At 45.1% G+C, this 24,964-nt stretch overlaps 1 protein-coding gene across 3 annotated transcripts in view; it reads right to left on the bottom strand.

Moving 5' to 3' along the window:
• The window catches only part of ADORA1 (adenosine A1 receptor), an 87,210-nt gene that overhangs the window by 39,722 nt on the left and 22,524 nt on the right, over nt 1-24,964 (bottom strand). The window contains exon 2 of one of the 3 annotated variants that reach the window (XM_074033380.1): nt 19-128. Coding sequence is in view for 1 of the 3 variants with exons in the window: in XM_065539865.2 (XP_065395937.1) it covers nt 19-281 (263 nt within the window). In the remaining 2 variants the exon portion in view is untranslated. Of the gene's footprint in view, nt 1-18; nt 639-24,964 lie in introns of those variants that run through there. The other 2 variants (XM_065539865.2, XM_065539847.2) reach the window with 2 other exon arrangements.

The raw sequence follows: 24,964 nt of genomic DNA, 5'->3' as shown, positions 1-24,964 counted from the left end.
AACGAGACTCAGACTTACCCAAGGTCACCAAAGCTGGCAGAGTTCCCGGCTACCTGAGCTGTTCTGTTCAAGTGCCCCCACACCTTGACGCCTTCGCTCCAGGGATTCCTGGGGAAGCCAAGGCCGGCCTGTAAAGTCCAGAGGGATGGTAGCTGGCTGGGACTCGACTCGGGCACCGGCGGCTCTGTCGCCCCCGGCGCGGGAGCCGAGTGACAATCGGGCTCCGCACACCGGGAGGGGGCGGGGGCGGCGGCGGCACCCGCGGGCCCCTCCCTCCTCATCCTCCGTCTCCTCCCCCACCCCCTCCTCTTAACAAAGGAAGTGATACTGGGTGAGAAAAGCTGGAAAAAATGTGAGCTTTTCGAAGGGCCTGGTGTGCGCGCCCAGCCTCAGGACTGGACAGAGGCGCAGCCTTCCTGTGTCCACTCTCTCCCTTCTCAATGCAGGACTCCTGGGAGCCCTGGTCTGGCCTCCAGCGACCCCTCACCCCTCACGGCACAGAATCCCTTCGGCAGGACTTCAGAATGCCCCCTCTGGGATCTCCCAAAGCAGTCAGTTTGTAGTCCTGGCACCCTCCCCCAATTCTAAAACCCCGCTCTCTCTATGAAACCAGTCCCTGCATCTTCTCATCCCACACTGTTTTGCAGGCTCTACCCTGAGTCATTATATTCCTTTCTCATCCATCTTTCAGAACTGCCTTTTAGTCTATTAGCAATTTCCATTTTGCAGATGAGGATGCTGAGGCTCAGGGAAGGGACCTGGCTTCCCAGGATCGCCTGTCGGTGTCACCGGCTCTGCGCTCCTTTTCCTTCCTCCTTCTCCCTCTTCGTAGCACAGTGCTAAGCCATAAGGCATCCAGTTCAATCCCCTCATGTTATAGATAAAGAAGCAGGCTCAGGGAAGGAAGGGAATTCCGGAGGTCACAGGGAAAATCTTAACAGGAGCAAAATAAGAATCCCAGGCTCCTGACTCTCTCCACTGTGTCCAGACCCCTCCCCTGGCCACCTTCTGCCAGTTTCAGTTTAGGCAGTCCACTGGTATTAACTAATGAGCAGACCCTGGAAATGAATGGATGCCTCACAGAGATCCCAACCTGAGAAATCCTTGTTTGTGGGTATTGGGCCAGGGTCCTAGGAGGGCAAAGAGAGTCAGGCTGGGGACCCCAATGTTAGCTAGCCACAACCCAACCGGGCCTCTAGGGGTACTGCTCCGTCACTGGATCTCAGAATGCAAGGAAAAGGGTTCTGCCCAGACGAGGGTGGGCACGTTGCTTCCGTTGGGGGCTGCACTGAATCACAGTGAGGAATGATGTGGGACCCAGAACCTGGGTAGCTGGGAGGCAGGGAGGAAGGGCAGTTGAGTCTTCTGAGGAGGAGGGGGAAGCCCTCTGTGGGGAAAGATAACTTCCATTTCTGCCTTTAGGGGGAGCAAGGAATCAGTGCCTCAGACGACAAAATTACATTCCTTCCCTAGCAGCTAGCTGGAGAAATTAGGAAGTGTAAACTCTCCTTCCTCCCCGTCCCCCTGCACTTCCCCTGCTGACTTTGTCAAAACGCCCAAGGGCACCTGACATCCTGCCTACTCCCCCTGCCACCCAGACATGCAGGCCTTTGCGACCATCCCCTGCCCCTCCACCCTTTCCTTGGCTTAAGCCATTTTTGGCTCAAGGCTTTCTCTCTCAGTTTACACTCAGTTTGCCAATGGTCACACATCTAGATGTCAGAAGAGACTGCGAAGACCCAGATGGGCCCGGCTTGGGGACGGGGATGGGGGAGTGGGGTCACCCTCTCTAACTATTGGCAGCATCTTCAGCTCTGGAAGGCACCTGAGCACCCACCACCACCTCCCACACACATACACTCCCACCTCCTATTCGTCTTACCACACAGGTTGCTGACACGTAGTGGATGCATTTGCATAATACCTGTAGGTAATTTGTTTGTTTCACAGTTCTGGGCAAAATAAGCCAAAATCTTCTTCCCTTCTCTTCTCCATCCTTCCACTCCTGCCTGTTCTCAGGCCTCAGGGATTAGACCAGCCTATCTGAAAACAGAATGGCCAAGGCAGGGTCTAGTCCAGAGAGCGGCCCTGGGGGAAGCACAAGGTCTCCTCAGTCCTCTGGCTTGACACAGAGGTGGGAGAGCCGGTGCTCAGATCTCCTGGGCGGCAGCGTCACTTGGTGTGGTGAAAAGAGCACTTGACCGAGAGTCAGAAGAGCTGGAAGCTGGCTTCTAGGCTCTACTCTGCCACTCACTGGCTGTGTGACCTCAAGCAGGCCACGTTTCCTCTCCTGGCCTCAGTTTACCCATCCTACATCAACAGCTGGTAAGTCCATTCCAAGGTGGGAGAGATGGGCTGAGATGGAGACCATAGAACTGGGTCCTTCCCCCTGGAAACCTTCTAACTACCAGCTCCCCCGTGAGGGGCAGATAACAGGGGTGAGAGAAGGGGAAGTTTGTGATGGAGGCAAGTAGAGAAAGAGGCAAGGTCACAGGTCTATAGCGAGGAAAGGACAATGAGGGAGGCTGTAGGCAGAACAGGTGGAACCAAGGTGTCCGGAATGTATCCTGAGCCAAAACTCTGGCTTTCACAGTGTGTCCAGGACCCTTAGACAAGATGACCGTCCCTACACCAGGGTCCCATCACACACCGCAGCCATGCGACGCTCCCAGCTTCACCTGCCTTCAACAGCTGGGCCTCGGTTTCCCCATCTGTAACAGCAGTGTAGGAATACCCCTCTGTGTAGGATGGTTATGAGAACATAATGAGCTGGCTTTTGGAAAGTGTCTAGCACTGATATTTTATCAAAAAGGCAAGCAGGCAGCACCAGGCCAGTGAAGCACAGGGGTGGAAAGGGAAAAAGAGTGCAAAATTACGAAATCTGCACTGTGCAACCAGGGATGCTAATGTTGGTACCAAATCCCACAGGTACCAAGATTAGGTGCCCTCCAAGATGCCCAATGCAAAGCTACTATTTCCCATGTGGCTCAGGGGGTGAGATAATGCCACAGTAAACGTAAAGATCCCCTAGGGTCCTTTTACCTCTTGATCCTACTTCTTTTCTTCCTGAGCCCCTGTCCTGGGTCTCTCCACTGGCTCCTTGTACCTGCAGCTCCCCACTGAGGGCAGAGGCGGGTGGGGAAGAGGCAGGGCTGAAGGGGAAGCACTCCTGGGTGAGGGGAACCTTGCTGAGCAGCCCTGCTCTTTTCTCCCTGGAACTCTCCAAATTGGACTAGATTTCCCAGGTCGGAAAGGGCTGCCCAAGGAGGCTGAAGTATCCCAGCACACCCCTCAGCAGCCCAGGAAGGAAGGCAAGGAGTAGTGGCTGTCAAGGCTTGGCTCAGCCCTGTGGGGAGAGCTTGGGGATTGGAGGAGGTTTCATAATTTTTCTCTGTCCTTTCCAGCAGGCAGAAGGATATTTTGGTCCCTGTCTTGTTTTATTCAGCATTGCTCTGGCCAGTGTGTGCACAAGGAGAAGAACTGTTGGATAAGAGCAGGCAGTTGGGACAAAAAGATTTCTGGGTGTCAGGAAAGCCCTCAGCTCTTCCCCTGAGGGGCGCATAACCATGCCTGTCTGCGCCGGCAGCGACTTCCTGGAAGTTCCCTTCCTCTGCTTTTCCACCACCCTCCTTCTGCTCTCATTTGTACTCTGGAGCTCTCTGCCTCCTTCTCCCTCCCTCCTTCCAGCTCACTTCTCCCCAGTCAGGGCTTCTCTGGGCCAGATACTGGGCCTACGGGAAGAACACAGGCAGCGTGTTTCCCTGTGTGTGTGTGAGGCGGCAGGGAGGCACGGGGCAGGTCAAGGCCATCTAGTTCCTGTTCCTCCAGACAGCATGGAACTGTTCCTACCTCCTAAAGCAAGGTTGTCGTTCACATTTCTTTCCTAATCTCATCATCATTCATTCATTTATTCTGTTGGGTAAACATTTCCTGAGCCCCTTTTGTGTATCAGACAGTGAGCTGAGCATTGAGGGGTAGAGGCATAAGACAGCCACAGTCTCTCCTGCAGGCTCCAGAAAGAGTTCACACTCAGGTAGGGAAGGCATGAAGGGCCTCAACACACAGTCCCTCCAGTGAGGATCAGGACGTGTTTCCTGGGTCTTGATACACTGAGGACCCCTTAGGGCTCCACAGAGGAGCTTCAGGACCTCTGAGGCTAGGAAGCAGGGTCAGGTCTCGGGGGCTCAGGGAGTCACCCTGTTTTAAATGAAGCAGCTCTGATTATTTCATATATGGGTTCCTGGTATAAGACTTTCTTTGAACATAAGATTTTATTAGCTTTGTGGCTCTTAAAAACAAAAAGTGAAAATCTGAGCTTCAATCCAACCCCTCCAGATAAGGAAACTGAGACCCAGAGAAGGAATGAACTTAGCCATACCCATCCAGCAGTGAGGGGCAGGGCTTGGTGCCCAGGAAGGTCCCGGAGGTGAGCCTCATTTTGAGCCCTGGTCCCACCTTCCCTCAGGGAATCCCTCGAGAATCCCTCAAGCATCAGCCCTTTAACCTTAGAACCTGATGAAGTGAGGATTCTGGGCTTTCACACCCTCCCCACCTTAGAGCAGAGGGAGGCAGTGTTAGGTGGACACACCTGTATATAATTATAAAGCCCCTCACAGGTGCACAGAAGTTTAGTGTTTATAAGAGAATTCCCTTCAAGCTTATTCTTGTTGGTATAATAAAAATACAGAAATTCTCACAGACGGTATCCCATTGAATGCTCACTATACACCAGGGAGATAGCAAAGCAGGTGTTATTAGTCCCTGGTCACAGATGAGAGAGGTTCAAGGGAAGCCATGTGGCAGAGCTGACACTAGAACCTGGACCATCTGAGGCCTGCGCCACGTATGATGTGTGGTTTTTTGTTTGTTTTGTTTTGTTTTGTTTTTTGTTTGTTTTTGAGACAGGGTCTCACTCTGTCACCCAAGGTGGAGTGCAGTGGCGCGATGTCAGCTCACTGCAACCTCTACCTTCTGGGTTCAAGTGATTCTCCTGCCTCAGCCTCCCAAGTTGCTGGGATTACAGGCACCCGCCACCATGCCTGGCTAATTTTTGCATTTTTAGGAGAGAAGGGTTTTCACCATGTTGGTCAGGCTGGTCTCAAACTCCTAACCTCGTGATTGCCCGCCTCGGCCTCCCAAAGTGCTGGGATTACAGGTGTGAGCTACCACGCCCGGCCGTGTGATGCATTTTACCCATAAAGGTGTATGTGACGGTCGGGAGGTAATTGGAACTGCTGGGCCAATTGGTCTGAAAGGGCTTCCTCAAGGAGGAGAATCTCGGGTAGCCCCATCCACCATTTATTTCTTTGGCATTTGTGGAGGACCTACTATTAAGATGCCCCCCAAGGGCTGCAAGCATGAGGGCTGGAGGCCCGGCTGGGTCAATTCCTGCTCAGAATCAGCTGGAGCTCCCAGCGGTGTGTTCCAGGGGTCCCAGACAAGGGAGGAGCATACTGGCTGGCAGGGGCTGGGAAGGATTCTCGAGAAAGCAACACGTAGCCTGGGCCTTGGAGGAGGCGCCGGATGCTCTGTGCTTGCAGAGACGGGCTGATGGCCTGGAGGAGGACTTTGTGGGCAGAGAGTGAATGAGCAGCCTGAGCAAGGAGTGTGAGAAACTACCCGGTGTGTTTTGGGCAAAACCAAGGGCTTGGCAGGGGCACTGGATCCAGGCTGGGCAGCAGGGTGACAACTAGGGGCCACATTGCTGAGGTCCCCAGGGCAGACTGAGAGGACTGTAGTAAGCGATGCACTCACTTAAAAGCCTCACCCACAGAAGGCCTCAGCCCCAGTCCTAGATCTGCCCTGTAGCACTGGGTGAAGCCCGACCACTCCCCACACACCCCTGAGCCTCAGTTCTCTTATCCATAAAAGAAGAAGAAGAACATTACCTCTTTGACTTTATGTGAAAGTGCTTTTTAGGTTGTAAATCACTAGACAAATATACTCTACTCTGTTGATAACGGAAAGCTTTTGAGGATTTTTGAGGATTTTCTGACGGACCTGAAAGATGCTATAGGAAGATCATCCAAGACACCATGCAGTGGGGAGGAGGAGAGGGTGAGAGCAGGCAGACCTGCAGGCAGCAGTCATGGTCAAAGATGATGAAAAGCTAAACCTAAGAGGAAGCAGTGGGAACAGAGACGAAGATGGACAGGAAAGATGTCTCGTGGGAGGACTTCCGGGCATAGTGGCTAGGGGACCGAGGAGGCAAAGATGACTCTATTTCAAGCTGAGTTCCCAGGGAAATGCTGATGAGGATGAGGAAGATATGATGGACAGGCTGGTTGGGGGGACAGAGGATGGGATATGAAGCCCACTCCTGGACAGGTTGGGCTGGCTGTGCCCATAGGAGGGGTCCAGCAGCCTTCTGGAAATGGCCAAAGGGTGATTGGAGCTGGAGCTGGGTCACTGCAATGGAGGTGACAGTCAAGGCCCTGGGAGAGATGAGGCCACCTAGGAGAGGATGCAGAGAAGATGCTGGGGAGAAGCTGGGCTGTGCCCACAATAATCAAGAGGGAGGGCAGCCAGAGGGGAGGAGCAGGCTACCAGACGTTTCAGGAAGCAGGGGTGCTGAGTGGTTCAGGGCTGAGAGCTGAAGGGCAGCTGTGATAGGTCTGAGGGGGATGTGGTTGGATTTCATGGAAAGAAGGGTGTGGAGACCTCAAAGAAGCTTCAGGGGATGGGGGAGTAGGAGCGCTTCTCATAGGCTGATGCTGCAGCAGGTAGGAAAAGTGGAGGCCGTGGGTGCAGACGAGTCTAGTTTGAAAGAGTTTGGCAGGGAGGATAACAAAAGATGGATGGTGAGCTGCAGGAGAGAGGGGTCAAAAAGAGGTTGGTTTTACATGGGGAGCTCTGAGCATGCTCACAACCTGAGGGAGGGAAGCCGTGGCAAGGAAGAGATGAATCAGAGGGAAACGAGGCTGAGCACAGACCCCAAGGAGCTAAGCAGTTAATGACAGCTGGCTGGGCACAGAGCTCTGGATGTCCCCAGAACTGGAAGTATCTAGTTCTCTACCAGTTCCAAGCCCTCCCCCACTGCCACTGGGTCCTAAGGGGAGGCTCCCAGGTCTTCAACCCCAACCTGGCCCTTCCCTGAAGCCCCTCCACTCCCCGACCTGACACAAGGCCAGCAGTTGGCCAGCCACACTGCAGTTCCATTAAAGACTCAGCCTTCTCCCAGCACCAGCTCCTCTTCATCTGACAGCCTGTGGCCCAGCCCCAACCCCTAACCCTAGCCCATGGGGTACCAGTCATGGATTTCTTGGCTTCTCTGCCCCTATCTGCAGCCAAAGAGGTGCCTCTGGGCAATCTACCTGCCACCCCGCCACTGTCTGGGAGATCCACCATGTGACAGACTCATAAGCACTCATGCTGCCTTGTGCAGCCCACCCCATCCCAGCCAGCACATGCACCCCACCTTCCTGGACTCCTCCAACAGCACTTCCAAGCCTTCAAAGGCAAGGAATCCTCTGTTTCCCCACCCCTCACTAGGCAGAAGGGGAAATTGAGGCAGGGGAGATGATGTGATGTCTGTTGGAGGTGAGGCAGCCTGGTATCTGACTCCCTAATCGCTCCCTTATTCCTCCCCACCCATCAAGAAGTGTCCTTGTCCCTCAAGAAAGACAAATACCCCCACTACCTTCTGTATGTTCCAGTCGGGAGAAGAAGGCTGTCAAGACTAGAGAAAGAAGGAAGGATGGGCAGAAATAAAGTTACCAGACTAAATTCAGGATACCCAATTAAAAAATTTTAACAGCTTTATTGAGATACAATTTACATATTATAAAGTTCACCCATTTAAGGTGTACAATTCAATGGTTTGAGTTACTTATGGAATTGTACAACCATCACCATCATTTAATTTTTGAACATTTTCATTACCTTTCCTCCAAAAAAGCTTTGCACCCATCAGTAGTCACTTCCCAACCCTTCCCCCCACCACCCATCCGTAGGCAACCACTAATTTACTTTCTGCTTCCATGGATTTGCCTATTCAGGACATTTCATATAAATTGAATCACACAATACATAGGATACATAGGATCCTTTGTGATTGGCTTTTTTGACTTACCATAATGTTTTCAAGGTTCATCTGAACTGTGGCATGTATCCATACTTCATTCTTTTTTTAAGGCTGAATAATATTCCATCCTGTGGACAAGCCACATTTTGTTTATCCATCCTTCAGCTGATGGACATTTAGCTTGTTTCCACTTTTAGGCTATAGTGAATAATGCTGCTATGAACACTCGTGTATAAGCTTTTATTTATTTATTTATTTATTCATTTATTTATTTATTTTAAGACGAAGTTTCACTCTTGTTGCCTAGGCTAGAGTGCAATGGTGCAATCTCGGCTCACTACAACCTCCGCCTCCCAGGTTCAAGCGATTCTCCCGCCTTGGCCTCCTGAGAAGCTGGGATTACAGGTGTGAGCCACCACACCTGGCTAATTTTTTGTATTTTTAGTAGACACGGGGTTTCACGATGTTGGCCAGTCTGGCCTCAAACTCCTGACCTCAGGTGATCCACCCGCCTCGGCCTTTGGAAGGCTGGGATTACAGGCGTGAGCTACCACACCTGGCCCACATACAGGTTTTCATATGAGGATACGTTTTCATTTCTCTAGGGTAGATACGGACAGAATGAAAGGTAGAGCACCTGCCTGGCCCTTTCTCACATTTATCCCCTGTATCTACCCCACCTGGGTGGGAAGCTATTATGATCCCCTTTGACAGATTAAAACACTGAGGCTCAGCCGGGCGCGGTGGCTCACGCCTGTAATCCCAGCACTTTGGGAGGCTGAGGCGGGCGGATCACAAGGTCAGGAGATCGAGACCATGGTGAAACCCCGTCTCTACTGAAAATACAAAAAAAAAAATTAGCTGGGCGCGGTGGCGGGCACCTGTAGTCCCAGCTACTCAGGAGGCTGAGGCAGGAGAATGGTGTGAACCCGGGAGGTGGAGCTTGCAGTGAGCCGAGATCGTGCCACTGCACTCCAGCCTCGGGGACAGAGCGAGACTCCGTCTCAAAAACAAACAAACAAACAAACAAACAAAAAACACTGAGGCTCAAGGAGAGACCTGAAACCACTGAGTGCTGGCGCTGAACCCTGAGCTGAGGCCTCCTGATTTCCACTCCAAGGTTCTTTCCAGTTCATCACAATAGCCCACTCAGAGAGTCTGCAGTCCACTGAGGGAATGAAACAGAAGGAACTGAAAAGCAACATCTTCCATGTGAACCATCACCTCATCCTTCTGAAGTCCCAATTAGGTGCTTCATGGGCCATGACCTGGGGTGTGAGGGCTGAGATTGAAGCCAGAGGCTTCATGGAAGGAACAAGTTTTTGCTCCGCTCAGTAAAAAGCTAACTAAGATGATGGCCCCTGTCCTCACCCAGTACCCCTGGGTCCCCTGAGAGCCTGCAGGCGAGCCCACCATGCACACATTCTCATAGTTATTTCTCTGAGTGAAGCCCTTCCCAGCAGCAATGGAAGCCAGGTGTGGAAACACTAGGCATTCACTCATTACACTCAGGAATCAGAACTGGTCACACAGGCTTGGCCACTGATTCTGGCTTCAGCCCATTCCCTCAGCTCCAGTCTTATCCTGGCCCCAGCATCCCTGATGTTAAGCAGAACCCAAAGTGCTAGTCTAGAATCATTCCCTTGAGATCTGCCTCACCCCCTCTGCCCTGAACCCTGTCACCAGCCAGCACTGGGCATGGAAAGGAATTTGCGCTAAGTGCATGTTCCTCAGGTCAGGGTAAAGAGGTAGTGGATGGCCTGGGCTCCCTGGTCTTCTGTGGGCTCATCCCAAAGTCCCACATTCCACACCAGAAAAACACACAGCAGCTTGCTAGAGGTGTCTGTCTACTCTGTAGTTAAAAGCCACTCACTCCCTCTGGCTCATCAAGTGGGGTGGGAGACACAGAGAAGCCCTTCACTTACTGAGCTTTTCTATTTCATTCACTATCCCTGGCCGGAGTTGGACAGACTTGATCCAGGGCTTAAAATAGCTCCCGGTGCATAGAGCTCCAGAAACATTGATCGAACGTTCAGTGTTCAGAGTAATACACTTTGAGAGTACAAGAAGGAAGTCTCACAACGCTTTATGCTTTAGAAGTCATTTGACTCTCATGGCATTGCCGGTGAAATAAGTATAATCATTTTCCTATTTCGCAGAGGAGGAAACTGAGGCTGGGGGCGGGAGGCGGGGAGGGTGGATCTGCTGAGCAGCGGGATCTAGAGCCAGAAGCATCCGCCCAGCTCAGGGCTGTTGTCCGGGGCTCGGGGTCCCCCTGCTGGCCAAATGGAAGCCTGGGCGTGGGCGAGGAGCTGGGCAGGGCCAGACCCCAGTCCCGCAGCCTGAGTTCCCTGCCCCGCCGCGCTGGGTGCTGGGTTCCCGCGGCAGGGAGAAGGAGGAGGAGCCATAGCTGGGCTCAGGATTAGAGCGCCTGGCGGAGCACTGCGCAAGGCTTCAGGTGAGATGCTTCACCCGGCATCATGGGCCAGAACAGACAAAACAGGCAGCGCCTCAGCTCCCCACCTGCCGGAGCCTCTCCTGAGCTGATCTGCAGAAAGGCCAAACGGGACGGCGCCTATGAAGGCCCAACAGACCCTCCTCCTTGGAGGGAAGAGACAGATTCGGTCTCCTAACAACCAGTCCAAAGTGCTTTGTTCCCACAGCATTGTCTCCTCCCGTTTCTGGGCAAATCTCCTAAGCCAGTCCCAAGAGAACAGAACCCTCCTCTTTGGATCTTGTCGCCCAGTCTGCAGTGCAATGGCGCGGTCTTGGCTCACTGCAACCTCCGCCTCCTGGGTTCAAGCGATTCTCCTGCCTCAGCCTCCCAAGTAGCTGGTATTACAGGTGCCTGCCACCATGCCCGGTTCATTTTCTATTTTTGGTAGAGACTGGGTTTCACCACGTTGGCCGGGCTGGTCTTGAACTCCTGACCTAAGGTGATCCGCCCACCTCGGCCTCCCAAAGTGCTGGGGTTACAGGCTGAGCCACCGCGCCCGGCCTTCCAGCGCCTTTACTTTCACCCCACTTCATCTAGCTGCTCTCAATTCCCACAGTGAAGAAGGCTAACTTAGACTGATCCACCACGTCCAGAAGTCACCCCTTGTTGGGGGATGGCTGGCCCTCGACTGGGCATAGAACCCTCTGTTATTTCAACACTCCTCAGAGGTTTTAAGTTTGGTCTCTAGTGCCATATTTGGCACGAAATCTCACTTATGTCTCTTCTTAGTGTGTGACTTTGTGCACATTACTGAACCAAGAAACTTCCGTTTTCTCATCTGTAAAATGGAAATTATAATGCTTTCCTAATGGGCTGTTGGGAGGATTCAGTGACATATTATACAATCAACAGCACTGTGCCTTGCTTAATAGTGAGTGTTTGGTAAATGTTAATAATGACCATTACTTATCCTACCTTAACACTTAACTAAAGAGAGAATGGGGTGAAGGGTACATGGGCAGGTAGTTCTGGAGAGAAACGTGCAGAGTGCCTCATCACATGCTTGGGTCTTCTCCAACCTGGCCACCTCCTTGCGTTCCCACCCCCTGTCTGCAAGGGGGTGGGTGGCAGCTGCGTCCCTCCCCTGCCCATGCCCTGACAGTGCCAAAGGGTTGGCACAGCTGCTGCAATGGCCCAAATGCCTCAGGTTAGGCCTAGGTAGGGGACAGCTGGGGGTAAAGGAGAAGTGTGAGGAGGCAGAGCAGGGGCACCCTTCTCTACCAGTATGTCCACTCACCCTGCGGCTTCCTAAGCCTTTCAGGTCGGCCAGACACCTCTGACCTCACTCCTGCCCAGCCTGAGGGGGCTTCCCCCTCTTTCCCTCTCTTGTTCTCTGCCCTCTAGTACCTCCTCCCCCATGGCTGGACCCACCCAGTCTCCCAGCCCCCTTGCCCCACTCCCTCCCCCGCCCACATGCTGCCCAGCTGTCGCTGCCCCTGAGCTGGCACTCCGCCCACCTGCACCACTCATGAATCGCCAGCATTCACACTCTGACCCCAGAACCTCCACCTGTTCCCCTCGGTCTGAGCAGCAGGGCTGTGTGGCCCCATCTGTTGTCCTCCATCCAGGACTCAGTGCAAGAGACTACACTTCAACCCCCCAACTTCCACCTGCCAGGAGGGGGTGGGAAGGACTGGCTGGTATGATGTCTGATTTGGGGGGCTCCTTATGTCCTAGAAGAGCAGGCCTTGTTCTCCCCTGCCCCAGGCCCACCAGCACTGTCCCAAAAGACCAACATTACAACTGAAAAAGCAAAAAGCCCACTCTTCCCAAAGTACATTTGCATATTTAATAGCATTCTCCTATTACATTTCACTTGTTGATGGCCAGCCCCTAAATCGGAAGCTGGTCAGTGCAAGATGGTAAGCAGAAAGACACAACGGTGGCAACATTTTCAATTAATGTTTCATTATATAAGCAATATGTGAATGCACTTTCCTTGATAAAAAAGTGAAACCACTGTAGTTCAGGCTCAAATTCCATTTGACCAGTTACCCAAATCAAGACCCTTTCATCTAAACGCAGAGGTGACCATTGTTACCAGTTTGATGTGCATATTTCCAGGAATTTTTCTATGTATTTGCATAATATAAGTGTGTGTGTATATGTACATTTACACAGAAGTGTGTTTACATTACATATAAATAAGAGTATGTATATACCCCTATACACACATTTATATATGCAAATATATAAAAAAATATGTAGTACTATCATGGGTTTGGGTTTTGTTATTTTTTTACATGAATTGTAAACTACAAATATTCTGCAACTAAATTCACTAAAAACGTCTTATCAAGTCAGTACATATAGCTCTGCAACCTCTAAATGATACATAATTCTAGCATGGACACATCATAGTTTGTTTAGCCATTTCCCTATTGATAGGCATTTGTGTCTCAATTTCTCCCACTACAAATAACATGTCCCTGTCACAGATTTTAGCCTTCTCCAATTTAGTCTTACCTGGTCCCACCTGGTCCTGTGTTTCTACCTCTTGTGAACAAAAAGATTTATCATGTAACTCTTTTTAAGGGCACAAATGTAATAAATGTGTCCTTGGGAACATTTTATTACAAATTTTTAGTAATTTTTTTCAAAACCCTAGGTCCCACTATCATGATTTCTGTATCCACTCAGAAGCAAATTATTGCTCTAGGAGAGAGAGCTGCAGTCAAGGAGGTAAAAGGAGATACAAGAAAAAAAGTGAAGAGAGAAAAGGTGAAAAAAAAAGGGAACAGAAGAAGCAAGAAAGAGAAAGAAGTAAAAGTACAGGCTTATTTATTACAGCACTCTCTGCAACAGGGCAAAGCTGGAACTGTACAACAGAAAGGAAACAGTTAAGTAAAACTCGGCATATCCATTCAGTGGAATATTACTCAGTCATTAAAATAATAATTGTGAAGATTATGTAGGAGCATGGATGCTTCTGATATTAAGTTACAAAGTAGACTACAAAATTAAAACTACATTATGATGACAACTATGCAAAATGATGTGGGCATACAGAGATGGGAAAGGAATATAGACAAATGAAACCAATCTGATTTGTTGGAGTAGCAGAATTGCGGGGGCACTATTATTTACTGAATTCCATTAATATTGCTGTAATATTGCTTGTGCATATATGATTAATGCTAAAATGAAACAGCAACGGAAAGAAGGCAGGAAAGGAAAGTGAATAAAAGAGAAAGAGGGAAAAGGGAGGGAGGGAAGAAGAGCACGAAGGAAGGAAAGAGAGGAGAGGGTTGAAGAAGGGAAATGAGAAGAGGGAAGCTGGCATCAAGCCCACGTATGAGGGCTGGGCTGTCTTCAGCAGATCTGTCAGTCACAGTGTCGATGCAGGCTTTTCTTCCAGACCCTTTGGATCAACAACAGCTTTCACTGTTCGTAGAACACGGGATCTCCCCCCTTCTTCCCTCTAGTATTCTTTGAAGCCTGCCAAGGAGCTAGGGATACCAAGCTCAGGACTGTGCTCTTCAGTGGCTGAGAGTCTAGTCAGGTGGGGAGAGATGGAGGCATAGATATGTGACCAGACTATGACAGCCAGCCCACAAACACTCAAATAGAGATCTAATCCTCTAAAGGTTGAGGCTGTAGGGTTCCAGAAGGCTTCACAGACCAAAGAACATTTGAGCTGGGGCTCAAAGGATGGACAGGAGATTTTCAGGCAGAGAAAAGGCAGTAGCATCCTAGGTAAAAGGCACACATGCAAAGGAACTGAGGCCTAAATACACACCCATACCACGTACACTACCATTCATATGGCTAGACACAGGACTCAGGAGAGACAGAGACAAGAGATGATGCCTTGACTTTATCCCCAGGGCAATGAGAAGCACTGAGGGGTTTAATCAGAGCAAAGGCACACCCTGATTTGTCCTTTAGAGACAATGAGAAAAGTGAGTAGGAATAGGGCAAAGCGGAGAGAGGGAACATCAATTAGGAAGTTACTGTAAGAGTTCTGTTGAGAAGAGTAGGACCCTATGTTGGGCAGTCAATGGAGTGAGGGGAGAAGGATAATCCAATAAATTCTTAGGTAGAAATGACAGAACTTCATTCATTCATTCAGCCAGTGTCTTTTGAGGGCCTGCTATGGAATTGGGTATTCAGAGATCAAAGAGAGTCTGTGTCCTAACAGGGAAGACAGATGGTTACAGATCAATGTGAAAAGAGCTATGACTGAGATAAGCCAGTAGGGCTGCGGCCATGAGACCAGGAATTGATGGGCTGTGGGAATGGAGGAAGGTCTCGTATGACTTCTAAGTTTCTGCCTCCCATGGTGAGTGGAGAGTGGAGAGTGGAGCCATCCACTGAGACAGGAGGCACAGAGTAAGGCCATGTCTAGCACATGTCTAGAGGCAGATGATAATTTTTATTTGGGTCTCTCACTCTTCCTTTGCTCCTGACCCATTCAAAAAAGGCAAATGTAGCTTAAAGAGCTTGTTGCCTTCCTGACAGAATGAATTACATGAAAAGCACCTAGAATAGTGCCTGGCACATAGTAAATGCTCAATAAATATTAACAAAGAAAACAAGAAAATTCAGAAATGTAAAGCAAGGTTCATACTTTTGAAGGTGCCTCTCTCCCTTCCTCCATGAGACCAGGGAGGAACATGCGACTCCTGGCCCTGAAAGGCAGGTCACAGGAGACTTGACAAAACGAGAACTCAACCAAAACTAAGAAGAGCTTGTTAAAAAGAGAGTGTGGCTATAAACATGCAAAAACTCAGCTCACTGCTGGCAGATGGGACACCTGCAATGAGGGGAGAGATGAGGGAAGAGGTATCTCAGCAGTTTCTTCCCATGCAGAGTTTGCACCGTGTTATTCGTTTGAAGAGTATAGACTGTGCACGTTGCAAATCACATTCATTGCATTATGTCATAAAGGAAGCCACCAAAATTGTGAAGTTTTTGTTGTTGTTGCTCTCATGCTTCAACTATTGTATTTACTGAAATTTTGGAAGATGAAGCAGAGTGTGGAGATATTGTTTATGTTGATGCTGTTGGGTGGTGAAGTCATGGAAACTTGTTAGAAATATTTACTGAACTGCTTCCCCAAATGAAGGACCATGGAGAATTAAAAGGCTTTGAAGGACTCAACTCATCTGACCTGAGGTCTTACTGATGTGACAAGACTTGTAAACACTCTAATCTTGTTTGAAACAATGTTGATGCCTGGGTTGAACTTAAGCTGCCCACATGGACGAGGTGACTGACCACTGGAACCTGCTTTCATTTCTTACTGCTTGACTATTCTAAGCACAATAAAATCACTAATCATAAAGAAATGCAGGCCAGGCACGGTGGCTCACGCTTGTAATTGCAATGCTTTGGGAAGCCAAGGCAGGAGGATCACTTGAGGCCAGGAGTTCAAGACCAGCCTGAGCAACATAGGCCTTGTTTCTACAAAAAAAATTTAATAATTAGCTGGGCATGGTGGTATGTGCTTGTAGTTCCAGCTACTCGGGAGCCTGAGGCAGAAGGATTGCTTGAACCCAGGAATTCGAGGCTGCAATAAGCTACGATTGTGCCACTGCACCCCAGCCTAGGTGACAGAGTGAAACCTTGTCTAGAAAGAAAGAAAGAAAGAAAGAAAGAAAGAAAGAAAGAAAGAAAGAAAGAAAGAAAGAGAGAGAGAGAGAGAAAGAAAGAAAGAGAGAGAGAGAAAGAGAGAGAGAGAGAGAAAGAAAAAAGAAAAAGCAATGCAATGAATGCAATGCTATTTGATGGACATAAAGTCATATTTTAGGATATATTCTCAGGTTTTGATAAGTCTGAATCTTACTCTAAGCTTCTGTATGCTTACCTTTTTGAAGTTAACCTCTATGTTCCAGGCACATTCCAGATGTTCACACGGACTCATGCATTCAAGCCTTACAAACAAACCTGCAGGATAGTGTCTAGTATTATTCCCATTTCACAAATGAGAAAACTGAGGCACAGAGAAGAGGCAACCACACTTTTAAGTGGAGAACCTAGACTCCAAGTCTGGCAATCTGGCTTGAGTGCTTTTAACCACTTTGTGTATAAACTTGACAATGTATTTATAATAAATAACCCCCTATCAGTGAGTGGGGCCTCATTTCCAGGGAACTTATTAAGCTGAAAGTGAATTATGCTCGCCAAGAAGACTCAGTTTTCCTAGAACTTTATAAAGCACTGGATAAATCCCAGAGCCCGAAATGTTGTATTGGTCAGTGGTCTAACACTGGGAATGTTTGAGTCCATTTTCTCTTTTTTCATGAAGTGACTGGGATCAGCACTGAGAGCCATCACAGTGATGAAAATCTGGGACGTGTATCGAGATGTGCCCTGACTAAGCACACTCCATGGTGCCATTTGTTAAGTACCTATCCTTGTGGACTTCACTGATGTTCTCAAAATTGACCCACATCTAGCATGGGCCAGTAAGAGTGCATGTTTACATAAATTATGTTAATTCAACTGCTTTTGTACTGTTGTTAACAAACCATAAATCTGTTCAGCTAGCTTCACTAATATAGAAAACTATATTCTTTTCAAACATTATAGACTTCAGTTCTGAAGTATAGTGAGTAGTTTACCAATTAGTTCTCTCAGTAAAGACAACAACAAATATTCAGACAAAAGATTTAAAACCTCTTTGTAAATACATTAATAAATTGGAAAAGAATGAAAGGTAAATTCAGAAGCCTAAAATCATGAGAAGCAGGCACCCAGAGAGATAAGCCTTGTACTGATGTCAGCATTTACACTGAGCTTCAATTTCCACAAACCAAGGGCTTGTCAACAGTGAGAAGTCCAATAGGGGACCACACCCCCAGCATCATCCCATAAACCTGAAACCCAAAGGCTACAATTCAGTCTAACGGTGAATTCAGAATAAATCAGTGCCCTACCTGCCTGCCTTAAACCTGACACTGAATGGAAGGGAGAAAAACATCTCCCTTGAAAATTAACAACTACCAGCTAGCCCTTATTATGTAGCTTTGCTGTACAAATTCACACTATCTTCGTGGTTCTAGAAACCTAAAGCCAATAATTTACTTTCTTGTGATCCAGGGCTGGCAGTTCCCTCAGATGCCTGGCTGATGCAAATGAAAGACTCTCCTGGAGGAAAGGAAAATATCTTCAAGCCAGGCATCAGAGAATTCCCAGATATACAGTTTTTTTCTTTCTTATTTCAATTTTCAAGGTACATGTGCAGGTTCGCTACAAGGGTATATTGTGTGATGCTGAAGTTTGGGTTTCTATTGATCCCATCACCCAGACAGTGAACACAGTACCCAATAGAAAGGATAGAAAAGTTTTCAGCCCTTTCCCCTCTTCCTCCCGCTCTCCTTTTGGAGTCCCTAGTATCTATTGTTCCCATCTTTATATAAATGTGTGCCCAAGATTTAGCTTCCACTTATAAATGAGAACATGCAGTATTTGGTTTTCTGTTCCTGAGTTAACCTGCTTAGGATAATGGCCTCCAGCTGTATCCGTGTTGCTGCAAAGGACATGATTTCATTCTTTTTTATGACTGTATAGTATTCCATGGTGTGTATGTACCATATTTTATTTATCCAGTCTACTGTTAATGGGCACCTAGGTTGATTCCAGGTTTATGCTATCGTGAATAGTGCTGTGATGAACATTCAAGTGCATACGTCTTTTTGGTACAACTATTTATTTTCCTTTGGGTATATTCTTAGTAATGGGGTTCCTGAGTTGAACGGTAGTTTTATTTTTAGCTCTTTGAGAAATCTCCAAACTGCTTTCCACAGTGGCTGAACTAATTTACCTTCCCATCAACAGTGTATAAGCTTTCCCTTTTCTCCACAACCTCACCAACATCTGTTTGGTTTTTTGTTCTGTTTTGTTTTTTGACATTTTAATAATAATTACTCTGGTGTGAGGTAGTATCTCATTGTGGTTTTGACTTGCATTTATCTAATGATCAGTGATGTTGAGTTTGTTGATATACATGCTTGTTGGCTGCATGTACGTCTTCTTTTGAAAAGTGTTCATGTTTTGCCCACTTTTTAATGGGGTTATTTGTTTTTTTCTTATTGATTTGTTTAAGCTCCCTATAGATTCTAGATATTAGTGTTTTGTCAGATACATAGTTTGTGAATGTTTTCTCCCATTCTGTAGATTGTCTGTTTTCTCTGTTGATAGTTTATTTTGCAGTGCACAAACTTTTTAAAGTTTAAGTATGTCCCATCTGTCAATTTTTTGTTTAGTTGCAATTGCTTTTGAGGACTTAATCATATTCCTTGCCATGCATGATGTGCAGAAGGGTAGTTCCTAGGCTTTCTTCTAGGATATTTATAGTTTGAGGTCTTACATTTAAGTATCTAACCCATCTTGAGTTTTGTATATGGTGATACACAGGGATCCAGTTTCATTCTTCTGCATATCGTTAGCCAGTTTTCCAAGCACCATTTATTGAATAGGGAGTCCTTTCTCCATTGCTTCTTTTTGTTGACTTTTCAAAGATCAATTGGTTGTAGGTTGTGCAGATTTACTTCTGGGTTCTGTATTCTGTTCCGTTGGTGTATGTGTCTATTTTTGTACCCGTACCATGCTGTTTTGGTTACTTGTAGCCTTGTAATATAGTTTGAAGTTAGGTAATGTGATGCCTTTGGCTTTTATTTTTGCTTAGGATTTTTTTGGCTATTCAGGCTCCTTTTTGGTTCCGTATGAATTTTAGAATAGTTTGTTCTAATCCTGTGAAAAAAATAATTTGTAATTGGACAGGAATAGCATTGAATCTGTAGATTGCTTTGGGTGGTATGGACATTTAAATGATATTGACTCTTTCAGTCTATGGACATGGGATGTTTTCCCATTTGTTTGTGTCACCTATGATTTCTTTCAGCAGTGTTTTGTAGTTCTCCTTATAGAAATCTTTCACTTCCTTGTTATATCCCTAGGTGCACGTGCATGGCTACTGTTGCATTCTTGATTTGGCTCTCAGCTTGAACATTATTGGTGTACAGAAATGTTACTGATTTTGTATGTTGATTTTATATCCTAAAAGTTTCCTGAAGTTGGTTATCAGGTCTCAGAACCTTCTGGCCGAGTCTTTAGGGTTTTCTAGGTATAGAATCATATCATCAGTAAAGAGACAGAGTTTGACTTCCCCTCTTCCTGTTTGGATGCCTTTTATTTCTTTCTCTTGCCTTATCCCTCAGGCTAGGATTTCCAGTACTATGTTGAATAGGAGTGGTGAAAGGGGGCATCCTTGTCATGTTCCAGTTCTGAAAGGGAATGCTTCCAGGCTTTGCCCATTCAGTATAATGTTGGCTGTGGGTTTGGTGTAAATGACTCTTATTATTTTGAGGTATGTTACTTCGATGACTACTTTGTTGAAGGCTTTTTATCATGAAGGGATGCTGGATTTTATCAAAAGCTTTTTCTGCATCTATTGAGGTGACCATATGGTTTTTGTTTTTAATTTTATGTGGTGAATCGCATTTATTGATTTGCATATGTTGAGCCAACCTTGTATCCCAGGAATAAAGCCTACTTGGTTGTAGCAAATTAACTTTTGATGTACTGCTGAATTCAGTTTGCTAGCATTTTGTTGATTTTTTCATCTATATTCATCAGGAATATTGGTCTGTAGTTCTCTTTTTCGTTGTGCCTTGCCAGACTGTGGTATCAGTATGATATTGGTTTCATGGAATGAATTAGGGAGGAATTCCTCCTTCTCGATTTTTTGGAATAGTTTCAGTAGGATTGGTACCAGCTCTTCTGTATATGTCTGGTAGAACGTAGCTGTGAATCCATCTGGTCCAGGGCTTTTTTTGGTTAGTAGGTTTTTATTACTGATTCAACATTGGAACTTGTTATTGGTCTGTTTAGGGTTTCAATTTCTTCCTGATTCAGTCTGGATTGAACCTCCCCGGGGAGGTTGTGTGTTTCCAGGAATTTATCTAATTCTTCTAGATTTTCTAGTTTGTGCATAGAGGTGTTCATAAAAGTCTGTGAGGGTCTTTTTATTTCTCATAAACATAGCTCTGAGAAATACAAGTTTGCAGTTAGAAAAAAAAAATCACTAAACACAAGAAAATGAGACACCGTGAGGGACAGCTCATGGGGGGAAAAACAGAGAGCACTATGTTTCACAAGACAGGATAATTTTGCCCTCCAGGGGACATTTTTGGTTGTCACGACTGGGGGAGAAGGGAAGAGTGGTGCTACCGGCAACTAGTGGGTGGAGGCCAGGGATGCTGCTAAACATCCTACAATGCACAGGACAGCCCCTACAACAAAAATTCATCAAAAAAATTAAAAAGGTTAAACTCAAAGAAAGTGGAATAAACCAATTAAAAGAGAATTAAGAAGAAATGAAACAATAGGAACAAACTGCCAAAAGCTAGTTTTTTGAAAAGTCCAATACAATCTATAAAACTCTGGCAAGAGTGATCAAGTAAAAAGCAGAAGCAGCAATTCCAAAATACTAAGAATTGAAAGGGGGGACAAAATTATATCGGCTGCAAGGACTTTTTAAAGATAGTGAGATAATATTAAGAAAAAATTTGTGCCAAAAAATTAGATGAAATGGAAAAATTCCTAGAAAAAATATAGCCTACCAAAACTAAGTCAAGAACAAAACCTGAATAGTCTTATAAATAGTAAAGAAATTACATTAGTAGCTCTAGTAAAACTTCAAGAAACAAGTAAGTCCAATCTTACAAAAACTCCAGAAGACTTAAAGAAAAAAACCCAACTCATTTTATGAACCTAGCAGAACCTTGATGTCAAAACCAGATTTTAAAAAGTATGAGAATAGAGTTTTACAGGACATTCTACTCATGAATATAAATGCAAAGTCTAAACAAAATGTTAGCAAACCAGATGCTGCAACATATAAAAATGTACCACATCTTGACCAAGATGGGCTTATTCCAGGAATGAAAGTTGCTTTATCATTTTTAAAAAATATATAAATTAATGTAATTCACCACATTAATAGATGAAAGGAAAGGAATCATCTCACTTACTGCTGAAAAAAGTATTTGATTAAAAATCTATTTGTGACAAAAACTCAGCAAAGTAGGGACAGAAAGATATTGATAAAAGATTGCTTTTAAGGACTCACAGCGAATATACTTAATGGCAAATCCTTGACTATCTTCCTTAAAATATCAGGAACAAGAAGAGATTGTACATTACCACCATATCAACCTGGAAGTTCCAAGCTAGACACAGAAGGAGGAATGCAAAAAAAAAGGGAGGGAGGGTGGGAGGAAAGTTGTAAAAATTGATAAAGAGGAACCAAAATTGTTATTTTTCATGGATAAGTTTATTTATGTGGCAAACCCTAAATAATCCACGGATAAATGAGTAGAATAAATAGAAGCACTTGGCAAGGTTACTGACACAAAAATCAATATACAAAAATCAATTTTACTAAATCAATTTCATGTTCATAAACCAGCAAAAACAGATAGAAAATGTAACTTTAAAAACTATGGTCATTCAAAATAACATCAAACTGTAAAGTAACTAGCAATAGATCTAACAAAAGATTTGCAAGATTTTATGGAGAAATGCGTAGAACTATTGAGAAGCATTAAATAATTACTTCATGTAGCAAACACTTGTGCAGGACCCACAACATGTCCAGTGGTTCTAATGCTTTACAATTACTAACCTATTAAATCCTCATAACCACACCTATGAGAAAGGCACTATTACTATAATCATTCCATTTACAGATAAGCAAATGAGAAACTATCCCAAGGTTACAAATCTACTGAGTGACAGAACTAGAATTTGACCCCAGGAAGCTTAGCTACAGAATCCATGCTCTTAATCTTGTATTATGTTGCCTCTCATAATGAGTTAAATAAATGGGAAAAGACATCCTATTTATAGATTGAAATACATAAAATTATAAAGATGTCAATTATCTTCAAATTATAAAGATGTCAACTCCCCCCTATATTAATCTGTAGTTTCAACGCAATTTCAATCAAAATCCCAGGATGTGTTCAGGTGCAGCATCTTTCCAGCTTTTGAGGTTCACTTGTAGCACAGAAGGCAAATCAGATCACTGCTGTGCCCCATGTTGAAGTCAAGAACTGGACCACCCCTTTATTAAGCCCCTAATATATTCTGGTCACTGCACTAGAAACTGGCATCCAGTGAGGAACAAGACAGACAACATCCCTCAAATAACTGAAATCATACAGAGCATGTCCTTTGACCACAGAGTAACTAAGCAAAATACCACTAACAAAAGATAACTTGAATATCACCAAATGTTTGGAAATTAAACAACATACTTCTAAATCACCCACAGAGGACAGAAGAATTCACAATGTAAATTAGAAAATACTGTGAACTAAATGGTTATAAAGACCCAAGATATCAAAACATGGGAGACACAACTAAAACAGTTCTTAGAAGGAAATTTATATTCATATATTAGAAATAAAGCCTTAATACATACAATAAAAATAAAGCATGAAAATCAATAATCAAAGCATCCATTTCAAGAACCTATTAAAAAAGGGCAAGTTAAACCCAAAGAAAATGCAAGAGAGAGTATAATAAAGATAAGAGCATGAATCAATGAAACAGTTGGAAAAAAAACACCACAGAATAAAAAATCAACAAAGCCAGAAATTGATTATCTGTAAAGACTAATAAAAAACTCTTCAAAGACAAAACAGAGAAAACATATATTCCAACATCAGGAGTTAAGAGGACCATCACTACAAATCAGATCCTACAAACGTTAAAAATGTAACAGAACGTTATGAACAACTGCCAATACATTTGAAACTTTTCACAAAATGGAAAAATTCTTGAAATATACAAGTTATGAAAATTAGCACTAAGATAAACAGAACTTATTATGTGTCCTATTTCTAATGAAGAAATTAAATCTGTAATTTTAAAATTTCCCAGCTCTAGGACTACATGGATTCCCAGATGAACTCTTCTAAGCATTTAATGAAGAACTGGGCATACATTTTACACAAACTCTTCAAGATAATAGAAAAAGAAAAACATCCCACAATTTGTTTTATGAGGATAGTATTTATAAATGTGGTACTAAAACCTGACAAAACTTTGTAAGACAGGAAAATTATACATCTGTCTCCCTCGTGAACATTGTTGAAAGTCTAAACATAATATTAGCTAATCAAATGCAATGGTATAAAAATTATATATAAAAATGACTTGACATTCAAAAGCCAATCAACATAATTCACCACATTTACAGAACAAAGAAAGGAAAAGAATGAATGATCTCAATAGAGGCAGAAAATGCATTCAATGCTCATTTATAGTAAAATTCTTTGAAAACTAGGAGTAGAAAGGAATCCCAAGGTAATTTATAGATTCAATGCTATCCCCATTAAGCTACCAATGACTTTCTTCACAGAATTGGAAAAAACTACTTTAAAGTTCATATGGAACCAAAAAAGAGCCCACATTGTCAAGACAATCCTAAGTCAAAAGAACAAAGCTGGAGGCATCATGCTACCTGACTTCAAACTATACTACAAGGCTACAGTAACCAAAACAGCATGGTACTGGTACCAAAACAGAGATATAGACCAATGGAACAGAACAGAGCCCTCAGAAATAATACCACAGATCTACAACCATCTGATCTTTGACAAACCTGACAAAAACAAGAAATGGGGAAAGGATTCCCTATTTAATAAATGGTGCTGGGCAAACTGGCTAGCCATAAGTAGAAAGCTGAAACTGGATCCCTTCCTTACTCCTTATACAAAAATTAATTCAAGATGGATCAGAGACTTAAATGTTAGACCTAAAACCATAAAAACCCTAGAAGAAAACCTAGGCATACCATTCAGGACATAGGCATGGGCAAGGACTTCATGTCTAAAACACCAAAAGCAATGGCAACAGAAGCCAAAATTGACAAATGGGATCTAATTAAACTAAAGAGCTTCGGCACAGCAAAAGAAATTACTGTCAGAGTGAACAGGCAACCTACAGAATGGAAGAAAATTTTTGCAATCTACTCATCTGACAAAGGGCTAATATCCAGAACCTACAAAGAACTCAAACAAATTTACAAGAAAAAAACAGCCCCATCAAAAAGTGGGCAAAGGAAATGAACAGACACTTCTCAAAATAAGACATTTATACAGCCAACAGACACATGAAAAAATGCTCATCATCACTAGCCATCAGAGAAATGCAAATCAAAACCTCAATGAGATACCATCTCACACCAGTTAGAATGGCGATCATTAAAAAGTCAGGAAACAACATGTGCTGGAGAGGATGTGGAGAAATAGGAATACTTTTACACTGTTGGTGGGACTGTAAACTAGTTCAACCATTGTGGAAGACAGTGTGGCAATTCCTCAAGGATCTAGAACTAGAAATACCATTCGACCCAGCCATCCCATCACTGGGTATATACCCAAAGGATTATAAATCATGCTGCTATAAAGACACACGCACATGTATGT

Source organism: Macaca fascicularis, chromosome 1 (assembly GCF_037993035.2).
Source record: "Macaca fascicularis isolate 582-1 chromosome 1, T2T-MFA8v1.1".
Taxonomy (NCBI): domain Eukaryota; kingdom Metazoa; phylum Chordata; class Mammalia; order Primates; family Cercopithecidae; genus Macaca; species Macaca fascicularis.
Note: the sequence above shows the minus strand (reverse complement) of the source record. Positions and strands in the feature narration are given on the sequence as shown.